General features: G+C 42.5%; 1 protein-coding gene across 1 annotated transcript in view; it reads right to left on the bottom strand.

Moving 5' to 3' along the window:
- Nucleotides 1-2,850: 2,850 nt before the first annotated feature.
- SGCD (sarcoglycan delta) overlaps nt 2,851-23,509 on the bottom strand; it is a 379,008-nt gene continuing 358,349 nt past the window's right edge. The window contains exon 7 of the mRNA XM_061617474.1: nt 2,851-3,272. Within this exon, the coding sequence (XP_061473458.1) occupies nt 3,215-3,272 (58 nt within the window). The 3' untranslated portion in view covers nt 2,851-3,214. The remainder of the gene's footprint in view (nt 3,273-23,509) is intronic.

Here is a 23,509-nt window from a genome sequence, read left to right as displayed (position 1 = left end):
TGTCTAATTGGAACATCATGTCCTAATATAGAATCCCATATTCTGTTCTCTCATTCACTTTCCTTTATTTACACTGCTGAAGTTTATTAAATTCATTGAAGCCACTCATACACTAGTGCTGTTAATAGTCTGGTTAGACTTGACAACAAACTAACTGACAGCCTAAAATGTGATTCTTTCCTAGTAAATTGCTACAGATTTGCTGTTTGCTTTTTCCATATCAAGCATTAAAACTAGAAGCAGAGGAGCTGAAGAGGAACTTGATCTTCATCATAGAATAGTAGAGTTGGAAGGGGCCTATAAGGCCATCAAGTACAACCCCCTGCTCAATGCAGGAATCCAAATCAAAGCATACCCGACAGATGGCTGTCCAGCTGCCTCTTGAATGCCTCCAGTGTCGGAGAGCCCACTACTTCTCTAGGTAATTGATTCCATTGTCGTATGGCTCTAACAGTTAGGAAGTTTTTCCTGACATCCAGTCGAAATCTGGCTTTCTGCAACTTGAGCCCATTATTCCGTGTCCTGCACTCTGGGACAATCGAGAAGAGATCCCAGCCCTCCTCTATGTGACAACCTTTCATGTACTTGAAGAGTGCTATCATATCTCCCCTCAGTCTTCTTTTCTCCTGGCTAAACACGCCCAGTTCTTTCTGTCTCTCCTCATAGGGCTTTGTTTCCAGTCCCGATCATCTTTGTTGCCCTCCTCTGAACCTGTTCCAGTTTGTCTGCATCCTTCTTGAAGTGCGGAGACCAGAACTGGATGCAGTATTCAAGATGAGGCCTAACCAGTGCTGAATAGAGGGGAACTAATACTTCACGCGATTTGGAAACTATATTTCTGTTAATGCAACCTAATAGCATTTGCCTTTTTTGCCTCTGTTAACATCTTCCCTTTTTAAAAAGAAGTATGCTTGTGCTCTCCTGTAAAAGAAAGGAAAGGGGGGCATGCACATGCAGGAGGTAAATACGAACGGAAAGCAACTGTAAACAACTAAAGGATGGCTCAGTACATACTACACTCTTCATACATCTGCAGTGCTGCAGTTATAAAGTGAAGTGGCATATAAAGAAACTGCACCAACAGCCTTTTGAAGATCAGAAATGTGCTGAAAGATATTGTGAGGCCAAACTAGACATTATTTTAATTGTTCAGCAACCAAGCTTGTCACTGTTTTAACTAGTACTATGCGGGAGGGGGGCAGTTTTCATTAGGAACAAAGGGAGGAGAGTTTTAACCCTTCCCAGCTGCAATCCCAACAAAAATCATCCTCTTGCACAGCACTTTGCATTAGAAAAAAATTATACTGATGTCTTGTGTGATATTTACCCCTCTAAGCGTTGCATGTGAGATAGAAGCTCTTGCCTAAGACTTCTGTATTTAATTTTTTAAAAGCCTGCTGTATGTACTATGGTTACAATCTGAAGTATACTATATTGAGATCTTGAGAGAACAGGTCCTCCTAATTGGATTTTTGAAATTCAAATGTACCGTCAGCATGATGCAGCACTTGGTGGAAATAGGCACAGTTGTATTGTTTGGGCCACCAGAAACAAAATGGTGAGGTTGTGCTCAGGTGAGGAGCAAACTGAAGTGGGGCAGTGAGACCCATGCAGCAAAATATCACCACACGTGTGACAAACTGCCCACCAAATAAAATAAAATGAAATAAAAATAAATGCACTAATGTGTTTCCACACCAGCCGTGACTACAGATGTATAATGGGTTATTTTTACTTATTGGATCTTGTTTCTTCTGCAGTAAAATCTGGATTAAATGTAAAATGTAAAATTTTTATGATTGTGTGCGGACACTGCAAAAAGCTTGTGGGAATAAGCAGCACTAATTCCATGATAAACACCCATTTGGAAGCACCCTACAGTATAAAAACATAGGAACAGCAACTTTAAACAGGGTCTTTAAACAGAGCCTATATTCAATGGATTACAAGCCTATTTAATGCCATGCTCTGCTGAATGTAGTCACTGATCTACCTGACAACTAAACCAAGGTGTTATGACAGTTCTTTCTACTTTGAAAGTCTTGATCTTATAACTTTCTTTGACCATTGGTTCATTACTGTTCAGTGGGATATAAATTGCCTTTCTCTTCAAGTTACAGTAATTGAAGAGCAAAGGAAGCCAAAACTTAATTTGCAGAGTACATTTAGAATCACACTTTAAATGGGTTGAAAAGTGTATATATGGTGTAGGCGTAAGTCATTACCTCTTTTCAGTAAGAGAAGATATGAACAGACTTCCCCTAAAAAAAGAAAGACTAATCATCTTTCCCTTGTCAACTTTTATTTTGCTTCTTTGCTTCCTCCTCATTTAGCCCCTGTGCTTCTTTTGTGGTTCTTTGGACATTTTTAATGATCTACAGCTGTTGAGTGAGTAATGAGATTATATCACACAGGTGCATTGTGAATAACTGGGCAGAAAGCTGACACCTGTGTGAGTTTTCAGAAAGTGCAATTCCAAGAGAAACAAAAACCTCCACAGTTGTTATTTTCCTAATACAAGTACAGAAGCTTCAAAATCATTTTACTTTTGTCAGAGTAACACCATTCAAGATTTGGAACCAGTTTAATGAAGCATAACAAAGCTTAAACAAGCTTGTATTTAGAAAAATCTATTATTTATAGAGGGAAAGAGAAACAACATATACTTAGGGGTCTTTCCACACTATTTGTAACACAAACAAAAGTGGCCTCTTATTTGTTGTGCATTTATTTTTGATATGCAGATTTTCTTGCAAGGCCCAAAGTTTATTATAAGGAGAACAAGTTTTCTTTATCACTTTACTCCTCTTTATTGCCATGTGATCGTTGTGTGGAATATAGTTTTGGTCTATGACACTCCGGCCTCTTCAGTGTGGCAGAGTACTGTTCTTCCATAAGACAGAAGTGAGTCTGTCACTGTGGTTCCAAAGCACTGAGCCTGCAATCCTACATATACTTTCTTGGGAGTAAATCTCATTGAACTCTGTAGGGCCTACATCTGAGTAAAACTTGCATGGATTTCAGCCTCAGTATAGAACTCTAATAGGTTAGTGAGACAGGACTTAGCCTTGCAGAAGCCATGCTGGTTCTGCTTCCTCAAGGCTTGCTCTTCTATATACTTGGTTATGTTATCTTTAACAATACTTTCCATCAGTTCACGCGAGACAGATGTTAAGCCAACTGGCCTGTAATTTCTGGGATCCCCTCTGGATTTTCATTTAAAGATTGGTGTTACATTGGCCATTTTCCAGGCCTCAGGTGTGGAGGCAGATCTGAGGGACAAATTAAATATTTTTGTTAGAAGATCAGCAATTTCACATCTGAGTACTTTGACAACTCTTGGGTAGGGTTGCCAGGTCCATGGCCTGAGACTGATCCAGTATCTTTAGCAGAAGAGAAGGTCAGCCAAGTGCAGGTGTTCTTGCAACTCTGTAATGGGAAAAACCACAAGGTGGAATTCTCCCTCCCCCTCTCCACAACTTTTAAAGATACAGAAGACCTCTTCGAGGCCGGGCCTGGCAACCAAGAGGTCTTTTGTATCTTTAAAAGTTGTGCAGCGGGAAGGGAGAATTCCACCATGTGGTTTTTCTCATTACAGCGTTGCAAGAACACTTGCACTTGGCTGACTTTCTCTTCTCCTAAAGATACAGGATCAGTCTCAGGCCAAGAACCTGGCAACCCTACTCTTGGGTGGATGCCATCCAGACCCAGCAATTTATTAGGTTTTATTTTGTCTAGTAAGCCGAGAGCTTCATCTCTCCTCACCATTATTGTCTCAGTTCTTTAAACTCCCTTCCTGCAAAAGTTAGTTCAGGCACAGGGATATGCCCAATATCCTCCACTGTGAAGACATTTGACACTGTCAGTAGCAGATGATAGATTAGTTGGCTTTGTCCCATTTAGCAGTTCTAGATCAGATGCAGTAGTGGATCCTAAATCTGTAGGCTCTGGTGCCAAACCCATAAGGATTCAATTGCTATAAATTGTGGGGTAGATTCATACATGCATGCCTGTCAAGTGATAAATAAAATTGAACCATCAGTTCACAATTGAATCACTATTGGAGATTCACATAATCTAAAATACAGTGGGTTTTAGTGGTACAGTTCATATATTGTATTTGTTAAGTTTGTTGTACACTGCTTAGAGACAACTGTAATTAAGCAGTATATAAATTATTGAAATAAATAAATAAAAATATATTGGGCTTAGAGGCACCAGGAGTTTAGCAATGAAGTGTGCATAGATCAAGTGAGGCTCATGCATACATGTATCAGTTCTAAACATGCAGAACTTTACACCATAGTGTTGTTTATTTTGTACAGCCTGTTTATCTTCTTCTACCCCATCATTCTCCTTTACCTTTCACCTTTTGTTTAGCTTCTAAGCCTTGTGGTGGTGGATTCTTTCATTTCCATTTCCTATACATAAATGTTAAGTACAAGAATAATAAAAAAGGTAGCAATAGAGGCAGTTAAATGGCTCATAGATCAGGCTGTAAAAAGGCCTCTGTGCTAGCACTCAACACTGTACAGGCATAATTATGCTGCTGGATTAAGGTTGTAATGGAGTGTATGTTCGTGTTTGTCTAGGTATGTTGGTTTTGCTATAATCTAGTGATGCTTTCGAGTCTAAAGTATCAAATGAACAGAAATGAACTTTACTTCCCTCCCCCCTTTTTTAACTGAGCATGGAATATTTTAACCTTTCATTTCAATCAGTGGTTGGGGAAAAGTGAAAAGAGTAATTAGCAAGGCTATAATCATGTTCTGTATAACCTGATAATGAATGAGAAGGGAATGAACTACCCAGGACACCAAACAAGCATGTAATTAACTGTTGCTAGAATTTAATGCATGCTTTACCTATTATCAGTAAGTTCAGTAGTGACTATTATCAGTAAGATGGAGAGTGTCTGCACCTCTGAATTGTGCCTACATTAAGATCTCCTGGATAAATAAGAAAGCAAATTTGTGCTGTAATCAGGATCAGATCCATGCCTTATTTTTGTTCCTGCAACACAATGGAGCAATCAAACTGTAACCCTCTTATGGCAGATCTGAATTGAACCTAGCAGCAGCTGCTGTACTGTTGACTCAGATTATAAATGAAGATGCTATGGTGACCACTGTTACTTTGGGGGGATGGGGAGAGGAAATGGAGCATAGCGCCCCTGTCAAATTTCTTTGCTATTTGCAAAGAAATCAGTCAGGAATACAGATGGTGCTCAGTTACTTTCTCACATGCATCAATGCACAGTTATTTGCTAAACAAATATTTGCTAGCAACAGAGAACTTGAAAAAACATTTGTCACTGGGGTTTCAGTGCATTTATTATCTGTTAATGGTCTTGTCACTCACACTGCATCAATGAGGATTTGGATATAAAGATTTTGTGGAGTTGTACAGATGGGCAAAAGTTTTCTTCACTGGAATTTATATTCTCCCAGATCTCCTTGTGATATTGGTGAATACAGATGACTATTTACTAGTAGCTCTGTGGCTAATGATGCAGCTGGGTCAAAGCCAAAAGGAAGCCCAGAGGCTGATGCACACTGATGTGAAAGGAGAGTCCAGAGTTGTACGACACACACAATGGGAACATGGAATGTGAGAAGCATGAACCAGGGAAAGTTAGAAATTGTCAAGCAAGAAATGGAACGCATCAACATTACAATACTTGGTGTGAGCGAACTAAAATGGACGGGAATGGGACATTTTCAATCAGGCAACTACAAAATACTTTATGCAGGAAATGAGAAATTAAGAAGAAATGGGGTTGCTTTAATAGTGAGAAGTGATGTAGCAAGAGCAATTAGGAACTACAATGCAAGGTCTGAGCATATTATATCAATGAGATTAAACGGGAAACCTATCAACATAACCATCATCCAAGTCTATGCTCTAACGGCAAACGCAGAAGAAGAGGACTTGGAGAGATTTTACGCAGAAGTACAGGAAGAAATTGATCACACACCGAAACTAGATGTTCTGATAATCATGGGGGACTGGAATGAAAAAGTAGGGAACAGAGAAGAATTAGGAAGGAATGCAAAAGTAGGGAACATAGAAGAACTAGGAATTGTGGGGAAATGGGGTTTAGGAGACAGAAATGAAGCAGAAGAAAGACTTATTGAATTCTGTGAAGCCAATAATTTGTTTCTTGTGAACACATTTTTTGAGCAACAGAAAAGACGACTGTACACATGGACATCACCAGATGGTCAATATAGGAATCAAATTGATTATATAATTGGTAGCAGAAGATGAAGTTCCATACTTTCTGCGAAAACAAGACCAGGAGCAGACTGCAGTACAGATCATGAACTGGTTGTATCGAAAATCAGAGTAAAGCTAAAGAAGAACAACAAAGCAATCATAATGCCAAAATACAATTTAAATAACATCCCAGAAGCATATAAAGATCAAATAAGGACAGGTTTGAGGCTTTAAACTTAGTTGACAGAGAATCAGAAGAACTATGGAATGAAGTCAGAGACATTATCAGGGAAGAATGCAAAAAGACAACATCTCTATTTAAAAACAGAGAAAGACCTCAATGGATGACTGAAGAAACTCTTCAAATGGTTAAAGTGAGAAGGAAAGCAAAAGCAAAAGGAGATAGAAACACAGTCAGAACCCTAAATGCAACAACACAGCTACTAGTATGTAGGGACAAAGAGAACTATTACAATAGTTACTGTATAGAAATAGAAGAGGACAACAAAAAGGGTAGAACAAGAGCCCTATTCCAAAAGATTAGAGAAATGAAAGGGAAATTTAAACCAAGAATAGGGATGTTGAATAATCCACAGGGGAACACACTGACTGACCGAGATGAAATAGAATCATAGAATAGTAGAGTTGGAAGGGGCCTATAAGGCCATCGAGTCCAACCCCCTGCTCAATGCAGGAATCTAAATCAAAGCATTGCTGACAGATGACTGTCCAGCTGCCTCTTGAATGCCTCCAGTGTTGGAGAGCCCACTACCTCTCTAGGTAGTGGTTCTATTGTCTAGTGGCTCTAACAGGAAGTTTTTCCTGATGTCCAGTTGAAATCTGGCTTCCTGCAACTTGACCCATTATTCCGTGTCCTGCACTCTGGGACGATCGAGAAGAGATCCCAGCCCTCCTCTGTGTGACAACCTTTCATGTACTTGAAGAGTGCTATCATATCTCCCCTCAGTTTTCTTTTCTCCAGGCTAAACATGCCCAGTTCTTTCAGTCTCTCCTCATAGGGCTTTGTTTCCAGTCCCCTGATCATCTTTGTTGCCCTCCTCTGAACCTGTTCCAGTTTGTCTGCATCCTTCTTGAAGTGCGGAGACCAGAACTGGATGCAGTATTCAAGATGAGGCCTAACCAGTGCTGAATAGAGGGGAACTAGTGCTTCACGTGATTTGGAAACTATACTTCTGTTAATGCAGCCTAATATAGCATTTGCCTTTTTTGCAGCCACATCACACTGTTGGCTCATATTCAGCTTGTGATTAACGACAATTCCAAGATCCTTCTCACATGTCATATTGCTGAGCCAAGTACCCCCCATCTGATAACTGTGCATTTGGTTTCTTTTTCCTAAGTGTAGAACTTGGCATTTATCCCTGTTGAATGTCATTCTGTTGTTTTCAGCCCAATGCTCCAGCCTATCAAGGTCCCTTTGAATTTTCTTTCTGTCTTCCACGGTATTAGCTATGCCCCCCAATTTTGGATCATCTGCAAATTTGATAAGCATGCTTTGTACTTCCTCATCCAAGTCGTTAATAAAAATGTAAAAGAGCACTGGGCCCAGGACCGAGCCCTGTGGTACCCCACTCGTTACTTCCGCCCAGTTTGAGAAGGAACCATTGATAAGCACTCTTTGGGTACGATTCTGGAGCCAACTGTGGATCCTTCTAATAGTTGTTCCATCCAGCCCACATTTAGCTAGCTTGCTAATCAGAATATCATGGGGCACTTTGTCAAAAGCTTTGCTGAAGTCGAGATATATTATGTCCGCAGCATTCCCACAGTCTACAAGGGAGGTTACCCGATCAAAAAATGAGATGAGATTAGTTTGGCAGGATTTGTTCTTCATAAATCCATGTTGGCTCCTAGTAATCACTGCATTGCTTTCAAGGTGCTTACAGATTGACTGCTTTATAATCTGCTCCAGAATTTTTCCAGGGATTGATGTTAGGCTGACTGGTCTCTAGTTCCCCGGTTCCTCCTTCTTGCCCTTTTGGAAGATAGGGACAACATTAGCTCTCCTCTGGTCATCCGGCACTTCACCTGTCCTCCATGATTTCGCAAAGATAATAGAGAGCAGTTCTGAGATTTCTTCAGCCAGTTCCTTCAATACTCTAGGATGCAGTTTATCGGGCCCTGCCGATTTGAATTCATTCAAAGTGATTAGGTATTCCTTGACCATTTGTCTATCAATCCCAAGGTCAAATCCTGCCCCTTCAACTTCATGTTTCCCGGGAGGGTCATAGGCCCTTTTTTGGGAGAAGATTGAGCCAAAGTAGGAATTGAGCATTTCTGCCTTTTCTTTGTCATCTGTTATCATTTTGCCATCCTCATTGAGTAGCTGTGCCACCATTTCTTTTCTGTCTTTTACTATGGACATACCTGAAGAAAGCTTTTTTGTTACTTTTAGCATCCCTCGCTAACCTCAGCTCATTCTCAGCTTCAGCCTTCCTGACACCATCCTGGCAATTCCGTGATACCTGCCTGTACTCTTTCTTTGTGGCCTGACCTTCTTTCCACTTCCTGTATGTGTCCTTTTTTGTTTTCAGGTCATCTCTAAGCTTTTTGTAAAGCCACATTGGCTTCTTCTGTTGTTTTCCCCCTTTTTTCCTTGTTGGAATTGCTTGCCAGTGCGCTTTTAGAATTTCCTTTTTTAGAAACTCCCACCCATCTTCAACTCCTTTTCTCGTTAGGGTGGCTTGCCATGGAACTGTACTTACAATTGTTCTGAGTTTATTAAAATCAGCTTTCCTGAAGTCCAGGGTGCGCGAAAGGCTACTGTCAGCCTTCGCTTTCGTTAAAATCAAGAATTCAAGTACGGTGTGGTCACTTTTCCCCAGAGTTCCCATAACTGCCACTTCATCCACCAAATCATCTCTATTAGTTAGAATCAAGTCCAGGATAGCTGATCCTCTGGTTGCTTCCTCCACTTTCTGTAGGAGGAAGTAATCTGCAACACAAGTCCGAAATTTCTTGGAGGGGCCGTGTTTGGCAGAATTTGTCTCCCAACAGATATCGGGATAATGGAAATCCCCCATTACTACTACATCATGACTCCTCGAAATATTGGCAATTTGCTTTTCAAAAGTTACATTCTCATCTTGTCCTTAATTGGGTGGTTGGTAATAGACTCCAAGCACCACATTCCTTTTGTTACTTGCCCCATTAATTTTAATCCAGATACTCTCGGTGGAGCTACCAAGCTCATCTTCCTGTATTTCTGTGCAGGGATATATATTTTTAACATATAGCGCAACTCCACCTCCCTTTTTATTCCTTCTGTTCTTCTTGAACAAGTTGTATCCTTCAATTGCTGTATTCCAGTCATGGGAGTCATCCCATCAAGTTTCAGTTATACCTATCAAGTCATAATTGCCCTCCTGTATTAAGAGTTCACGTTTGTCCTGCTTGTTTCCCATGCTCTGCGCATTAGTATACAGACATTGAAGACCATGTGATTAATGGCTCGGCTTCCTTACTACATTTTTCTGAGGACTGTTACTGGGCCCTATTAGAGCCAATCTCTTTGGTCGCGCTACTGTGCATAAGTCTTTATCAGTTGTTACCACCAAGTTTATGTCTTTCTCCCCTATAGGATGCAGTTTAAAACCCTCCTGATGAACTTCTCCATGCTGTGGCCAAACACATTCTTCCCAGTCCTTGTGAGATTCAACCCATCACTTGCCAGCAGTCCATCTTCCAGGAACCAAAGCCCATGGTCCCAGAATCCAAATCTCTCACGTCTGCACCAACTTCGTAGCCATTCATTCACACAGAATATTTTTCTTTCCCTTTCTACTTCTCTTCTAAGCACTGCAAGGATGGATGAAAAAATTATCTGGGCCCCAAAGTCCTTGAGTTTCCTTCCCAGAGCTTCAAAGTCTGATGTGATTTCTTCATAGCTCCGTTTGGCAGTATCATTTGTTCCCACATGGATGAGGAGAAAGGGATACCTGTCGGTGGGCTTGATGAGTAATGGCAACCTTTCCGTCACATCTCTAATCCGTCCTCCAGGTAGACAGCATACCCGGCGAGTCCATGGATCTTCTCAGCATACTTGGGTTTCGATCCCACACAGTAGGGAGTCTCCCACTATTAGTACTCTTCTCTTCTTGTTGTTGTGGGGCGAGGATTCATAGGCCCTGCTTGATTGAGCTTCAGCCTCTTGTTCATTGTCACACGGGGTCTCCTGTAATTCTTCCTCCACAGGCTGTCCTCCAGTCTCCTCCTCGAGTGGTTGAAAGCGGTTCCATAGCTCCACTGGTGAAAGGTGTCTTCTCGCTCTTCTGCTCCTGTCTCCCTTTCCCACGGAGTTTCCTCCACTTCGTTATTCCTCTCCAAAGCAGTCTCCTCTTCTGTCTAAGAACTCTTCATCTTCTCTTATAGTCCTCAGTGTGGCCACCTGCCATTCCAGGCCTCTCACCTTTTCTTCCAACAGTGCCACGAGCTTGCACTTGTTGCAGGTGTACACCATTTTGTTCTCAGGCAAGAAAACAAACATGGCACAAACCTTGCAGGTCACAACCACTGGAGAATCCTTCCTGTTCATACTCTCTTCTACCTTTTGTTTCTTTCTTACTACTTGTTTTGTAGTGGCCTGTGCTTTGTCCTGTCCTACTTCAGGGTAAACTTGAGAGTCCCACTGGTGTGCAGTGCGCTGTACAAGGAAAATTAGTAATTTGTTTGGAGTTTTTTTATGGACTTCCCCCTTGACCTCCCCTGTTGAACTCCTTTGTCAAATAAAAGGAAGATGGAAGCAGTACACTGAAGAACTCTATAAAAGAGATGCCCGGATGACAGATTCATTCGAGGAGGAACCATATGATGAAGAACCAGAAATTTTAGAATGTGAGGTGAAAGCTGCTCTTAAAATACTTGGAAGAAACAAATCACCAGGAATAGATGGCATACCAATAGAGTTGCTACAAGCTACTGAGACTGAATCTGTCCAAATTTTGACAAAAATCTGTCAAGAAATATGGAAAACTAAACAATGGCCCACAGACTGGAAGCGTTCAATATACATCCCAATTCCAAAGAAAGGGGATCCCAGGGAATGCAGTAATTATCGTACTATTGCCTTAATACCCATTGCAAGTAAAGTAATGCTCAAGATTCTACAACAAAGGCTCTTGCCATATATAGAACGAGAAATGCCAGATGCCCAAGCTGGATTTAGAAAGGGAAGAGGCGCCAGAGATCATATCACAAACATACGTTGGATAATGGCAAGGAATTTCAGAAGAAAATCACCCTGTGCTTTATAGATTACAGCAAAGCCTTTGATTGTGTAGATCATGAAAGACTATGCAGTGCTTTGAAAGAAATGGAGGTGCCACAGCATCTGATTGTCCTGATGCGCAACCTATACACTGGACAAGAGGCTACTGTAAGGTCAGAATATGAAGAAACCGATTGGTTCCCCATCGGAAAGGGTGTGAGACAGGGGTGTATTTTATCACCCTATTTATTTAATCTATACGCAGAACATATCATACAGAAATCAGGATTGGGCCAAGATGGAGGTGTGAAAATTGGAGGGAGAAATATCAATAATTTAAGATATGCAGACGATACCATACTACCAGCAGAAACCAGTAATGATTTGAAATGAATGCTGATGAAAGATAAAGAGGAAAGCACAAAAGCAGGACTACCGCTGAACGTCAAAAAGACTAAAGTAATGACAACAGAAGATTTATGTAACTTTACAGTTGACAATGAGGACATTGAACTTGCCAAGGATTATCAGTACCTTGACACAGTCATTAAGCAAAATGGAGACAATAGTCAAGAAATCAGAAGAAGGCTAGGACTGGGGAGGGCAGCTGTGAGAAAAGTAGAAAAGGTCCTCAACTGCAAAGATGTATCACTGAACACTAAAGTCAGTATCATTCAGACCATGGTATTTTCGATCTCTATGTATGGATTTGAAAGTTGGACAGTGAAAAAAGCGGATAAGAGAAAAATCAACTCATTTGAAATGTGGTGTTGGAGGAGAGCTTTGCGCATACCATGGACTGTGAAAAAGACAAATAATTGGGTGTTAGAACAAGTTAAACCAGAACTATCACTAGAAACTAAAATGATGAAACTGAGGTTATCATACTTTGGACACATCATGAGAAGACAGGATTCACTAGAAAAGATAATAATGCTGGGAAAGACAGCAGGGAGTAGAAAAAGAGGAAGGCCAAACAATAGATGGATTGATTCCATAAAGGAATCCACAGACCTGAACTTACAAGATATGAACAGGGTGGTTCATGATAGATGCTCTTGGGGGTTGCTGATTCATAGGGTCGTCATAAGGCATAGTAGATTTGGAGGCACATAACAACAACAAATTTACTAGGAGTGTGCATCGGGTTTGTGCGTACCCTGAATTTCAAGGTGAATTGGGGTGATTTTGATAAGGTTTTCATAAGTACATAAGAACAGCCTGCTGGATCAGGCCTAAGACTGATCTAGTCCAGCACTCTGTTTCTACACAGTGGCCAACCAGATACCCAGGAAGCCTCCACACAGAACATAAGCACAATAGCAACACTCCCCAACTGGGATTCCTAGCATCTAGTATCCAGAGGCATACTGCCTTTGATAGTGGAGGTAGAAAATAGCCATTATGGCTTCTAGCCATTGCTAGCCTTATCCTTTGTGAATTTGTTTAACCCTCTTTTAAAGCCATCCAAGTTGGCGACCATCACTACCTCTTGTGGGAGCAAATACCATAGGTTAATTATGCACTGCATGAGGAAGTATTTTTTGTTTGTCCCAAATCTTCCAACATTCAGCTTTATTAGATATCCCTGAATTCTGACATTATGAGAGAGGGAGACAAATGTTTCTCTATTTACTTTCTCCCCACCATGCATCATTTTATACAAGTCTATCTAACTCACATTTTCTCTAAACTAAACCTTTCCTCATAGGGGAGTTGTTCCATCACTTTGATTATTTTTGTTGCTTTTCTGAACCTTTCCCAGCTCTACAATATCCTTTATAAGCTGAGGTGACTGTACACAGTTTTGCAAGTGTGATCTCACCACAGATTTGTATAACAGCATTATGATATTGGCAGGTTTTGTTCTTGTCATTCGGACCCCATTAGTGTATATGTGAAATTAGATTTTTTTTTTTGTCCCAACGTGCGTCACTTTACACTTCCTTTCATTGGATTGCATTTGCCATTTTACTGCCCAGTCATCCAGTTTTGCAGAGATCCTTTTGGAGCTCATCACAATTCCTTTTTGTTTTAACCACAGTAGACTTGGCTTACCTAACTGCACATCCCTAACTCTAGAACATTATGAACAAGTTGAAAAGGCAAATACTGGCACAAGACCAATAATCAACAAATACCATAAGGGAAAGTTGAAAAGAACTTTGAAGAGAGAGTACAAGAGGGCATGAAACTGTTAAGAGATAAATGGGTTGGGTCTGTGCAGTCCACCTGGAGCATTCACCTATTACATCTTTTCACTGGGAGAACTGTCCATTGATTCCTACTCTCTGCTTCTTGTTTCTTCACCAGTTACTGATCTACAAAAGGAGGTCTCTTATTCTGTGACTGCTAAGCTAACTCAGGAGACTTTGAAGACATACTACATCAAAAGCTTTTTTGAAAGTCTAAGTACACAATGTTAACTGGATTACCTATATATGATTGTTGACACTCTCAAAGAACTCTAACAGGTTAGTGAGACTTAATCTTGCAGAAGCTATGCTTCAGGAAGGCTTGTATTTCTATGTGCTTGGTAACTCTATCTTTAATAATGACTTCAACCAGTTTTCCTGGAACAGACTTTCAGCTAACAGGCCTGTTATTTTCCTGGAACCTTTTTGTCAATAAGGCCTTTTGTCACCACTGTTTGCCTCAGTTCCTCAGACTCCCTTCCTGTGAAAGCTACTTCAGGTACAGGGTTCTGCTGTATATCTTCTGCTGTGAAGACTGATGCAAAGAATTCATTTTGCTTCTCTGCAATATCCTTATTTTCCTTTAGCACACCTTTGATTCCCTTGTCACCCAAAGATCCAACCATCTCCCTAGCCTGTCTCCTGCTACTAATGTATTTAAATAATTTTTTGTTGTTCGTCTTTATGGTTTTCTCAACGTGCTGTTTAAATTTCTTTTTAGCATTCCTTGTCTGCTTGCATTTCTTTTGCCAACATTTGTGTTCCTTTTTGTTCTCCTCAGTTGGATAAGACTTCTATTTTCTAAAAGCTTCTGATGTGGCTGTGTGCTCAAAGTGGTACAATACTACATAGTAAACACTAGAGGTGTGCAGCGACCACACAGTTCACCTTTTATTTTAGCATTTGGAAGCAGCCCAGTCTTTTTCAGATCAGGACAACCCATGTGAAGAACATAATTTCCTGCCCCCCCAATCCCCAATGCCATTTTTTTTTTTAAAAAAGTGGTGTTGCTACATTTGCTAAGCAGGTCAATTTTTGGAATAAAATATATGTTCATTATTAAACAACCAGCAATTTCGTACTTAAGATCTTTGAGAACTTGTGAGTGAATGCCATCTGGCCCTAATGACCTGTTCATTTGAAATGCATTTTTTTTTTTTAAAAAAAATCACTTTGTCACCTCTATAAATCATATTTCTTCATATAACCTTTCCAGAAAAAAAAGGTACAGGTGTTAGTATGCCTTCAGAACCTTTCATTTGGCTTCTCTGCAGCTTCTCTATTCTCCTTCAGAATGCCCACCTTTGCATCATTGTCATATAATGGTCCTAACAAGGTGTCCATCACAATGAACTCCGTATTCATTGATAGTATGTGTGTGTGTGGGGAGGGTTGTGCTGGCTAATCTCCCTCACTGACAGTGTGTGTGCACATTGTGTGTGCACCATACCCAACTGATGGCTGCATATTCTGTGGCAACGTGAATGGACATGTGGAATGGTACATGTGCACCAAAGAGCTTGGGAACTCCTGGTCCAATCAGGCTTCTTCTTCATGTGTAAGTCAGAGCTGTACATGTGTAATTCAGTATGCACATACTGTCTCTTCACAAGGCTGCTGAACACAGAGCAGCCAGGGGGTGGGGCGTGGCTGATGCATTCATCATCATGCTGTGAGGCTAGATGGTGCAATTCCTGCAACCTCCTTATTCATGCTTTCAAACTGTGAGTGGATTGATTATGTGAAACTCCCCCTAGTCTCTTCCTCTGGCTGTCTGCTTATGTATTAAAACAAATATTTGTAGTTCTTGTATATTATTAGTTTATGCTATATTAAAATAGATTTAAATACATTTTTGGGAACATTAGAAATTTTTAAATAGTTAAGCAGCAGCTTAAACAGCTTGTGATTAAGTGAATGTCAGATTTGTGTCTATAGGAAGTACCTTCCTTCATAACATGAGCCTGCCTAGCTATTAAAATGCCCATTTTTGAATCTCCTGCCTCCAGAAATTAGGGCCTTAAGGCCTTTTCAGTTGTAGAGGCTCTTTAACTTTCTTTCCAGGTCACCGAGCCTGATATTTTTCAGTGACAGATGCAGATCTTTTAATTTGCCCTGATCTTTTAGTTTCTGCATCTTAAAAGTACTGTTTTAAACTCGCTTGTATGTTATTGTACTGCTACTCTGCTTTTATTTTGGTAATTTTCTTGTCCTTTAATAGTGTATTAGCCACTCTGAGAAGATTAGTGGGTAGAAATCTTTAAAATATAAGTAAAAATGAAGGCATAAAAGTCACACCAGCAAACTTGTTTCAAGTTTGTGAGACATGGATGCATTTCCAGAAGGGAGTATTTCAGATTCAGGGGGTAACTGCAAATTGTGTTAGCAGTTTGTATTCATAAGAGTGATAGAACCGATTTTATTTTTAGAAAATGACTTGAATGTGCACTGAGCTTTTCAATTCCTTGTGAAGGATACTGTTTTCCTTTTGCAACTCTTTCTGAAGAGAGTGGTGTAGTGGTCATTTATAATTTATAGACATGTCCTTTATTTGGAATGTCTAGTCAGTGCTTTCTTAGAGTTTGGTAATTTGTCCATAAATCCCATGATCTAAGATACTGTTGGAGTAGAGGAGTTGCCAGCCTTTTGAGGCCTCTGCGAACATCTGGAAACCTAAGAAACAGTTATGGGCACCCCTACTACACCACATCACATGCTGTAAGCACGTATACATACATAAGCCACTAGGGCTGTGCATGCTCCACCCGATCTGATCTGGGGCTCAGTCTGGTGTATTGGAGCGGGCCTGATCTGATCCTGGATGATTTGGGGCCAAATTGACTCAGATTTGGGCCCTGAACCAAATTTGGGGGCCATGCACAGTATTTAATTAGAGTTTAAAGACTTAATTAAACATGCAGTCTGGAGGGGGGAGGGAGAAGGAGATGCATGCAGGCTGCCTACCTGTGTCTCTTTCTCCCTCTTCAAATGCATGTTTTAAACTCCTCCACCTTTTTTGATATCTGCTTCAGGTGGACCTGATCTGACTCAGGGTGATCTGGGGCTGCTTCAGCCTACTCTGGCTGAATCCTGGGTCATCCCAAATTGGCATGATTCAGTTCAGGATCCGGGATTTGGCTAGAACCAGTGCGCAGTCCTACAAATCATAGTGTCCATTAAGATTATCCCTGCTCCCATTAAGCAAAGAAACTAAAAGCTTTCTGTTGGAGCCAATACAGGGCGTTTTAGAAGGCTTTAAAAGGCTACTTGTGGCATATACGACAATTTTTGGGTTAAGTCTTTCCTTCCCAGCTTTGACTCCCTGACACTGCCCCTCTCCCATTGAAATTAGACTTAAAAAAAAAATCTATTGTAGCTAATACAAAATGCCTAATTGTAGCTGTGTGGGATATTTTGGGTGGGGTTGGGGATCACAGCTGCGGAGGGGAGACTTAACCACCCCAAAAATGCTCACCCAGGCTGGAATTAGCATTGAAAAAAGCCTTTGATTTGCTACAATAGATAGCTTTCCCCCCCAAATCCTAATTGCAGATAGAGGGATGGGAGGGGCAGTGGATTTTCTCCAGTGGGGGTACCAGGGAGAGCTTCAGTGGGTGCACGTATGCCAACAGGCTCTGCTTTCACACATGGGGCTGATTGCGTTAATGGATTAAAAAGGTAGCGCTTCTGTCCCAATTTCTAGAATCCCTTTCACACTGCAGTACCTGTTGCGTTAAGGAACAGCAGCTTTTTCAGCCGATATACCAGCATTTCACGCAACTGACTTTCACACGGTTTGTTTTCGTCCCTCACACATGACCACTGTTCCCCACTATGTAGGAGGTCTAAGATCTTGTCCCATTGCCATGCAAGCCCTCTCCCTTTAGGATCTGACTTTTTAAATTGTTTTAGTTGTATCAAGACTGGGGTGCGTGTGGGAAATGCTGCTGCTATCTGCGCCAATGCTGGAATACCGGTACAACATTCATCAGGCAACCCCCCCCGCATGACTAAAGGGCGGGAATGCACTGCATGCTGAGATGCTTGTCATGTGAGCGGCTGCAGCTAGCAAAAAACTCCTGTGATCTTCCTGGTTCCCAGCCTTGCTAACAGATTATTTCTGGTATCATTTATCATGGAAATTTGCACTAAACTTCCACTACGTTCCACTAGAATTCTGGAGCTAGCTTGTGCGTCATGTGAAAGAGCAAATATAATGCGCAAATTACCAGGTAAGAAATCGTCAGAATAATGGAATAAAGTGCAGTGTGAAAGCAGTCCTGGAGTGGAGGAAAGGGTGAGAATGCAGTACAAACACATACTGATGACAGAGAGGAAAGTTTTGTTTTGCACAAGTCCTCCTTCTATGTTTATGTTTAAGTTCATGGATCCAGAATCATTTGTGTTTGGTGTCAAGAGAGGTCAATGAGAGCAGGGCCTGCTCCAGGTTTTTGGGGTCCCTCGGGCACAGGGAATCAGTGGGCCCTTGTCCCCTCCCTTTCCTCCTCAAACCACATTCCTCCTCCCTTGTGGCCCCACTCCTTTAAAAAAAACAAATATTCGCCAGTATTGCAACCTCTTCTTATAAAATAAAAATAAAAAATCTTGATTTATTTTAATATGTTGGGGTAAATTTACCTACTTTGTAGGCCTCAGCTCCTAAGAATTTATTCTGGTTTACCATGTTAATGACAGGCAGATGATATGAATAGTATCAGAGCCTGGGATTTTCCACAAAAGGTACTGAGAAATAATTCTCATTTTTCGCCGCTTCTGTTGACTTCTCTAATGTTTTCACAGACAAACAAGTATGTTCGGGGGGTTTGAAGCCATCTTTTCCTGTCATTTGTAAAGATCTTTGAAAAAAGTACTTCAAATAAACATTTCAATTCTCCACCAGGATTTTCTACTCACATAGGAAGCTGCCTTATACTGAGTCAGGTCCTTGGTCCATCTAGCCCAGTACTGCCTACACTGACTGGCAGCAGCTCTCCAGAGGTGCAGACAGGAGTCTCTCCTAGCAGGGCTCTCAGGTTCAGTCCCTGATGGCACCTCTCCTACCTGGAGATGCCATTGGGAACTGAACCTGAGGGACCTTCTGCATGCAAGGCAGATGCTGCAATGGCCCTTTCCCTGCACTCGCAACTTACTCAAGTGTGCTGAGATATTAGGAGGCATTCTAGAATTAATCTCAAAACTCCTTATTGCCACGTGGCACTGTCATATCAGAGCACCAGGACAAGCTAAGGACAGAACAGTAGATTAAAGGCTGCCCTTTTAAGCAAGTACTTTTTAAAAAAAAGTTAAAATTCCATTTCTAAAAAAAAAGGTATTCACAATAATTCAGCTACAATTCACCTATATGTTAAGAAACGTGGTATAGTGTACAAAAATGACACTAAAGAGCTTGGAAAAGTTACTTTTTTGAACTACAACTCCTATCAGCCCCAGCCAGCATGGCCACTGGATTGGGCTGATGGGAGTTGTAGTTCAAAAAAGTAACTTTTCCAAGCTCTGGATACCTCCACATCATAGGGCTTTTATACCGAGAAACCTTCAGATACTGTAGACCTATATAAACACAGATGCAACACAATCCTCCAGCATGCTTCAGTCCTTCAGAAACCCTCATAAAAATGTCTAATGTGAGGAATCACCTTTGATGTCTAGTGCAGAATAAATACACAGCACTGGCGGAGATTTAATCCTATTAGTATTACTAATATAGCGCTTTGTATGAAGGACTGAAAAAAAGGGCCTTTCTAGGGACAAACTATTAGTCTCTAAACATGCCGTGCTACCACCAAGCATCATAAATTTACAAGCTTGTAAGTTAAACAGACACATGATATCTAGGACCTCCTGCCAGGCCTGGTTTCAAATCCCTGCTCAGCCATGAAGCTTGCTGGGTGGCCTTGGGCCAGTAACTCTCTCTGTCTAACCTACCTCACAGGGGAGTTGAGAGGATAAAATGGGGAGGGGAAGAACCATCTTTGAGCTCCTTATAGAAAAAGCAAGATATCAGTGAAAATAATAATAGGAGCCTCCCAGCTACAACTGGTGTGGTGTGGTGTGGTGTGGTGGGGTGGGGTGGGGAGGGGAGGGGAGGGGAGGGGAGGGGAGAGGGAATTCATGCACAAAAGCCCCAGGACAGACATGAACAATGGAACATTGCCTGTAAAAGGAGAGGGAAGCTCTTAACTCTCTCTCTCTCTGATCAGTGGGGCAAAGGGAATGGGGGTGGGGAGGCAATAATTATTATGTAATTAAAGCTGCAATCCAATGCATTTACCTGGGAGTAAGTCCCATTGAACCCAATCAGACGTTATTGGATTGCAGCCTAAGAAAACCAGGAAAGCCTTCTTACCTTCCTTCCAAGCTCCACAGCCCACTCTTAGGCTGCAATTCTAACTCCATTTACCTGGGAGGAAGCCCTTCTGAATTCAACAGGGCTTGCTTCCGAGCCATTAGAATGGCCATAGTGTGGCTCTTTTTCAGCGCCTTCCTCCCCTGAGCATTACCTCTTTACTGCCGCTACATACCAGGAAGCTCCGCCCCTCCTCCCATGCCTGAAACTCAGGACAAGCCGAGCAGCTCCTGAGCAACCGTCCTGGCGCTTCTCTTCCCTGGCAGCTGAGCAGGACAGACTCTGTTGCTGTAGAGCTGGCAGGGCTTGCCTGCGCCGCCACCCGCTGATTCCCTCCCCTGCTGCTGGCCTGCGCTTATCCCAGGAGAGCCCCATGTGTCCCTGTGTGAGATCCTGGGCCCTCGGGCCAGTGCCCTACCTGGCCATGTGCTAGTGCTGGGCTTGAATGAGGGCCCTGAATGTCTCTGGAAGCCCTTTCTGCAATATAGCTCCCTTTTCCACAACTCCTGATGAGTTGTGTAAGGGCTACAACTAAGAAGTACAGACGGCCTGTGTCAGTACTCTTGTTCAAGGATGTCTGTGGGAAGGGGGGGGGGAGGCAGGGAAAGCAAAACACTGAAAGGGGAGCAGGATAGTTTCTCACAAAACAAAACAAGAAGAAAAGTTCCTGTGTACACTTTGCCTCATAATAATAATAATAATAATAATAAAATTTTATTTTTGAGTCGCCTATCTGGCCGAGTAAACGGCCACTCTAGGCGACGTACAAATACAATAAAATACAATATAAAAACCAAGAAGGACCATAATCAGTAATTAATAAAACATCAGTTAATAACAAGAGTTAAAAGACTAACCCACCCCAGAAATCCCATAAGCCTGCCTGAACAACCAGGTCTTCAAGGTCCGGCGGAAACTTGACAGGGAGGGGGCATGGTGAAGATCAAACGGGAGGAAATTCCAGAGGGTGGGAGCCACGATCGAAAATGCCCTCTCTCTAGTCCGCACCAGCCTAGCCAATTTAACTGGTGGGACCGAGAGAAGGTCTTGTGTGGCTGATCTTGTCAGGCGGCATAATTGGTGATGCTGGAGGCGCTCCTTCAGATAAACTGGGCCGAAACCGTATAGGGTTTTAAAGGTCAATACCAACATCTGAAATTGGGCTCGGTAAACAACTGGTAACCAGTGTAGATCTATTAACACCGGCATAATGTGATCACGGCGACGGCAGTTCTTACTCAAACGTGCCGCCGCATTTTGTACCAGCTGTAGTTTCCGGACCGTTTTCAAGGGTAACCCCACATAGAGCGCATTACAGTAGCCTAAGTGGGAGGAGACCAGGACATGTATTACCCGTGGGAGCAAATGAACAGTAAGGTAGGGTTGCAGCCTTCATATCAGATGTAATTGATACCAAGCTGCCCGGCTCACTGCCGAAATCTGAGCTTCCATGGACAGCTGGGAGTCAAGAATGACCCCGAGGCTGCGGACCTGGTCCTTCAGGGGCAATCTTACCCCATCGAACATCAGGTCTATATCTCCCAACCTTCCCTTGTCTCCCACGAGCAACACCTTGGTCTTGTCGGGGTTTAGTTTCAGCCTATTCCTTCCCATCCAACCACTTACGGATTTCAGGCACTTGGACATGGTCTCCACAGCCAATTCTGGTGAGGACTTAAAGGAGAGATAGAGCTGAGTGTCATCCACATATTGGTGACACTGCAGCCCAAAACTCCTGATGATGGCCCCCAGCGGCTTTACGTAGATGTTGAATAGCATGGGGGAGAGGATAGAACCCTGTGGTACTCCACAATTGAGAGGCCAAGGGTCTGACACCTCATCCCCCAATGCCACTCGTTGACATCTGTCGGAGAGATAGGAACGGAGCCACTGTCAAACAGTGCCCCCTATTCCTAATCCCTCCAGACTATCTAAAAGGATACCGTGGTCAACAGTATCAAAAGCCGCTGAGAGATCCAGGAGGACAAGGAAGGTATATTCTCCCCTATCCAATGCCCTCCTCATATCATCTACCAGAGCGACCAAGGCCGTTTCAGTTCCATGTCCAGTCCTGAAGCCCGATTGGAATGGATCTAAATAATCTGCTTCCTCCAAGTGTGTCTGCAACTGTTTGGCCACCACTCGCTCAATCACCTTGCCCAAGTATGGTAAATTAGAGACTGGGCGGAAGTTATTCAACTCTTGAGGATCCAGATCTTGAGGACTTTTTCAAGATCTGCCTGGCAGTGGTTCCGCTCCTACTTGGCGGATCGTCGCCAGAAGGTAGTACTTGGGGAACATTGCTCGACACCTTGGACTCTCCATTGTGGAGTCCCTCAGGGGTCGGTTTTGTCCCCCATGCTTTTTAACATCTACATGCAGCCTCTGGGTGCCGTCATCAGGAGTTTTGGAGTGCATTGCCACCAGTACGCTGATGACACGCAGCTCTATTTCTCCTTTTCATCTTCTACAGGTGAGTCTGTGGATGTGCTGAATCACTGCCTGACCACGATAATGGACTGGATGAGAGCTAATAAATTGAGACTCAATCCAGACAAGACTGAGACACTGTTGGTGAATGCCTTCCCTGCCCAGATGGTGGATGTTTACCCTGTTTTAGATGGGGTTACACTCCCCTTGAAGGAACAGGTTCGTAGTCTTGGGGTTCTTTTCGATCCTTCCTTGTCTCTTGAGGCGCAAGTGGCCTCGGTGGCAAGGAATGCGTTCTACCACCTTCGGTTGGTAGCCCAGCTACGCCCCTATCTGGACAGGGATGACCTCGCCTCAGTTGTTCATGCTCTGGTAAATTTTAGGTTGGATTACTGTAATGCGCTCTACGTAGGGCTGCCCTTGAAGACAGTTCGGAAGCTTCAGCTAGTGCAAAACGCAGCAGCCAGACTGCTGACGAGGACCAGCCGGTCAGCGCATATAACACCTGTTCTGGCCCGTTTGCACTGGCTACCCATTTGTTTCCGAGCCAGATTCAAGGTGCTGGTTTTGACCTATAAAGCCTTACACGGCGTGGGACCGCAGTATCTTGTGGAACGCCTCTCCCGCTATGAACCGACCCGGTCACTTCGCTCAGCATCTAAGGCCCTCCTCCGGGTACCAACCCATCAGGAAGCCTGGAGGACAGTTACTCGATCTAGGGCCTTTTCTGTAATGGCCCCCGAACTGTGGAACAGCCTCCCCGAAGAAGTACGCCTGGCGCCGACGCTTCTATCTTTTCGGCGCCAGGTTAAGACCTGGCTATGCTCCCAGGCATTTTAAGCATTTAATGTTCTAATTTTAAATCTTTTTTTGTTTGCTGTTTATGTTTACTGTTGGTAGGTTGATTTTATTGTGATATTCTGTATTTTAATCTTTTGTACACCGCCCAGAGAGCCACTCGCTATGGGCGGTTTAAAAATGAAACAAATAAAATAAAATAAATAAAGATGGGCTTTATTATAGCCTCCTTGAGGGCTAATGGCATTGCACCCTCTTCCAAGGATGCATTTA

This window comes from Rhineura floridana, chromosome 3 (assembly GCF_030035675.1).
Source record: "Rhineura floridana isolate rRhiFlo1 chromosome 3, rRhiFlo1.hap2, whole genome shotgun sequence".
Taxonomy (NCBI): Eukaryota; Metazoa; Chordata; class Lepidosauria; order Squamata; family Rhineuridae; genus Rhineura; species Rhineura floridana.
This window is presented reverse-complemented; position numbering and strand designations above follow the sequence as displayed.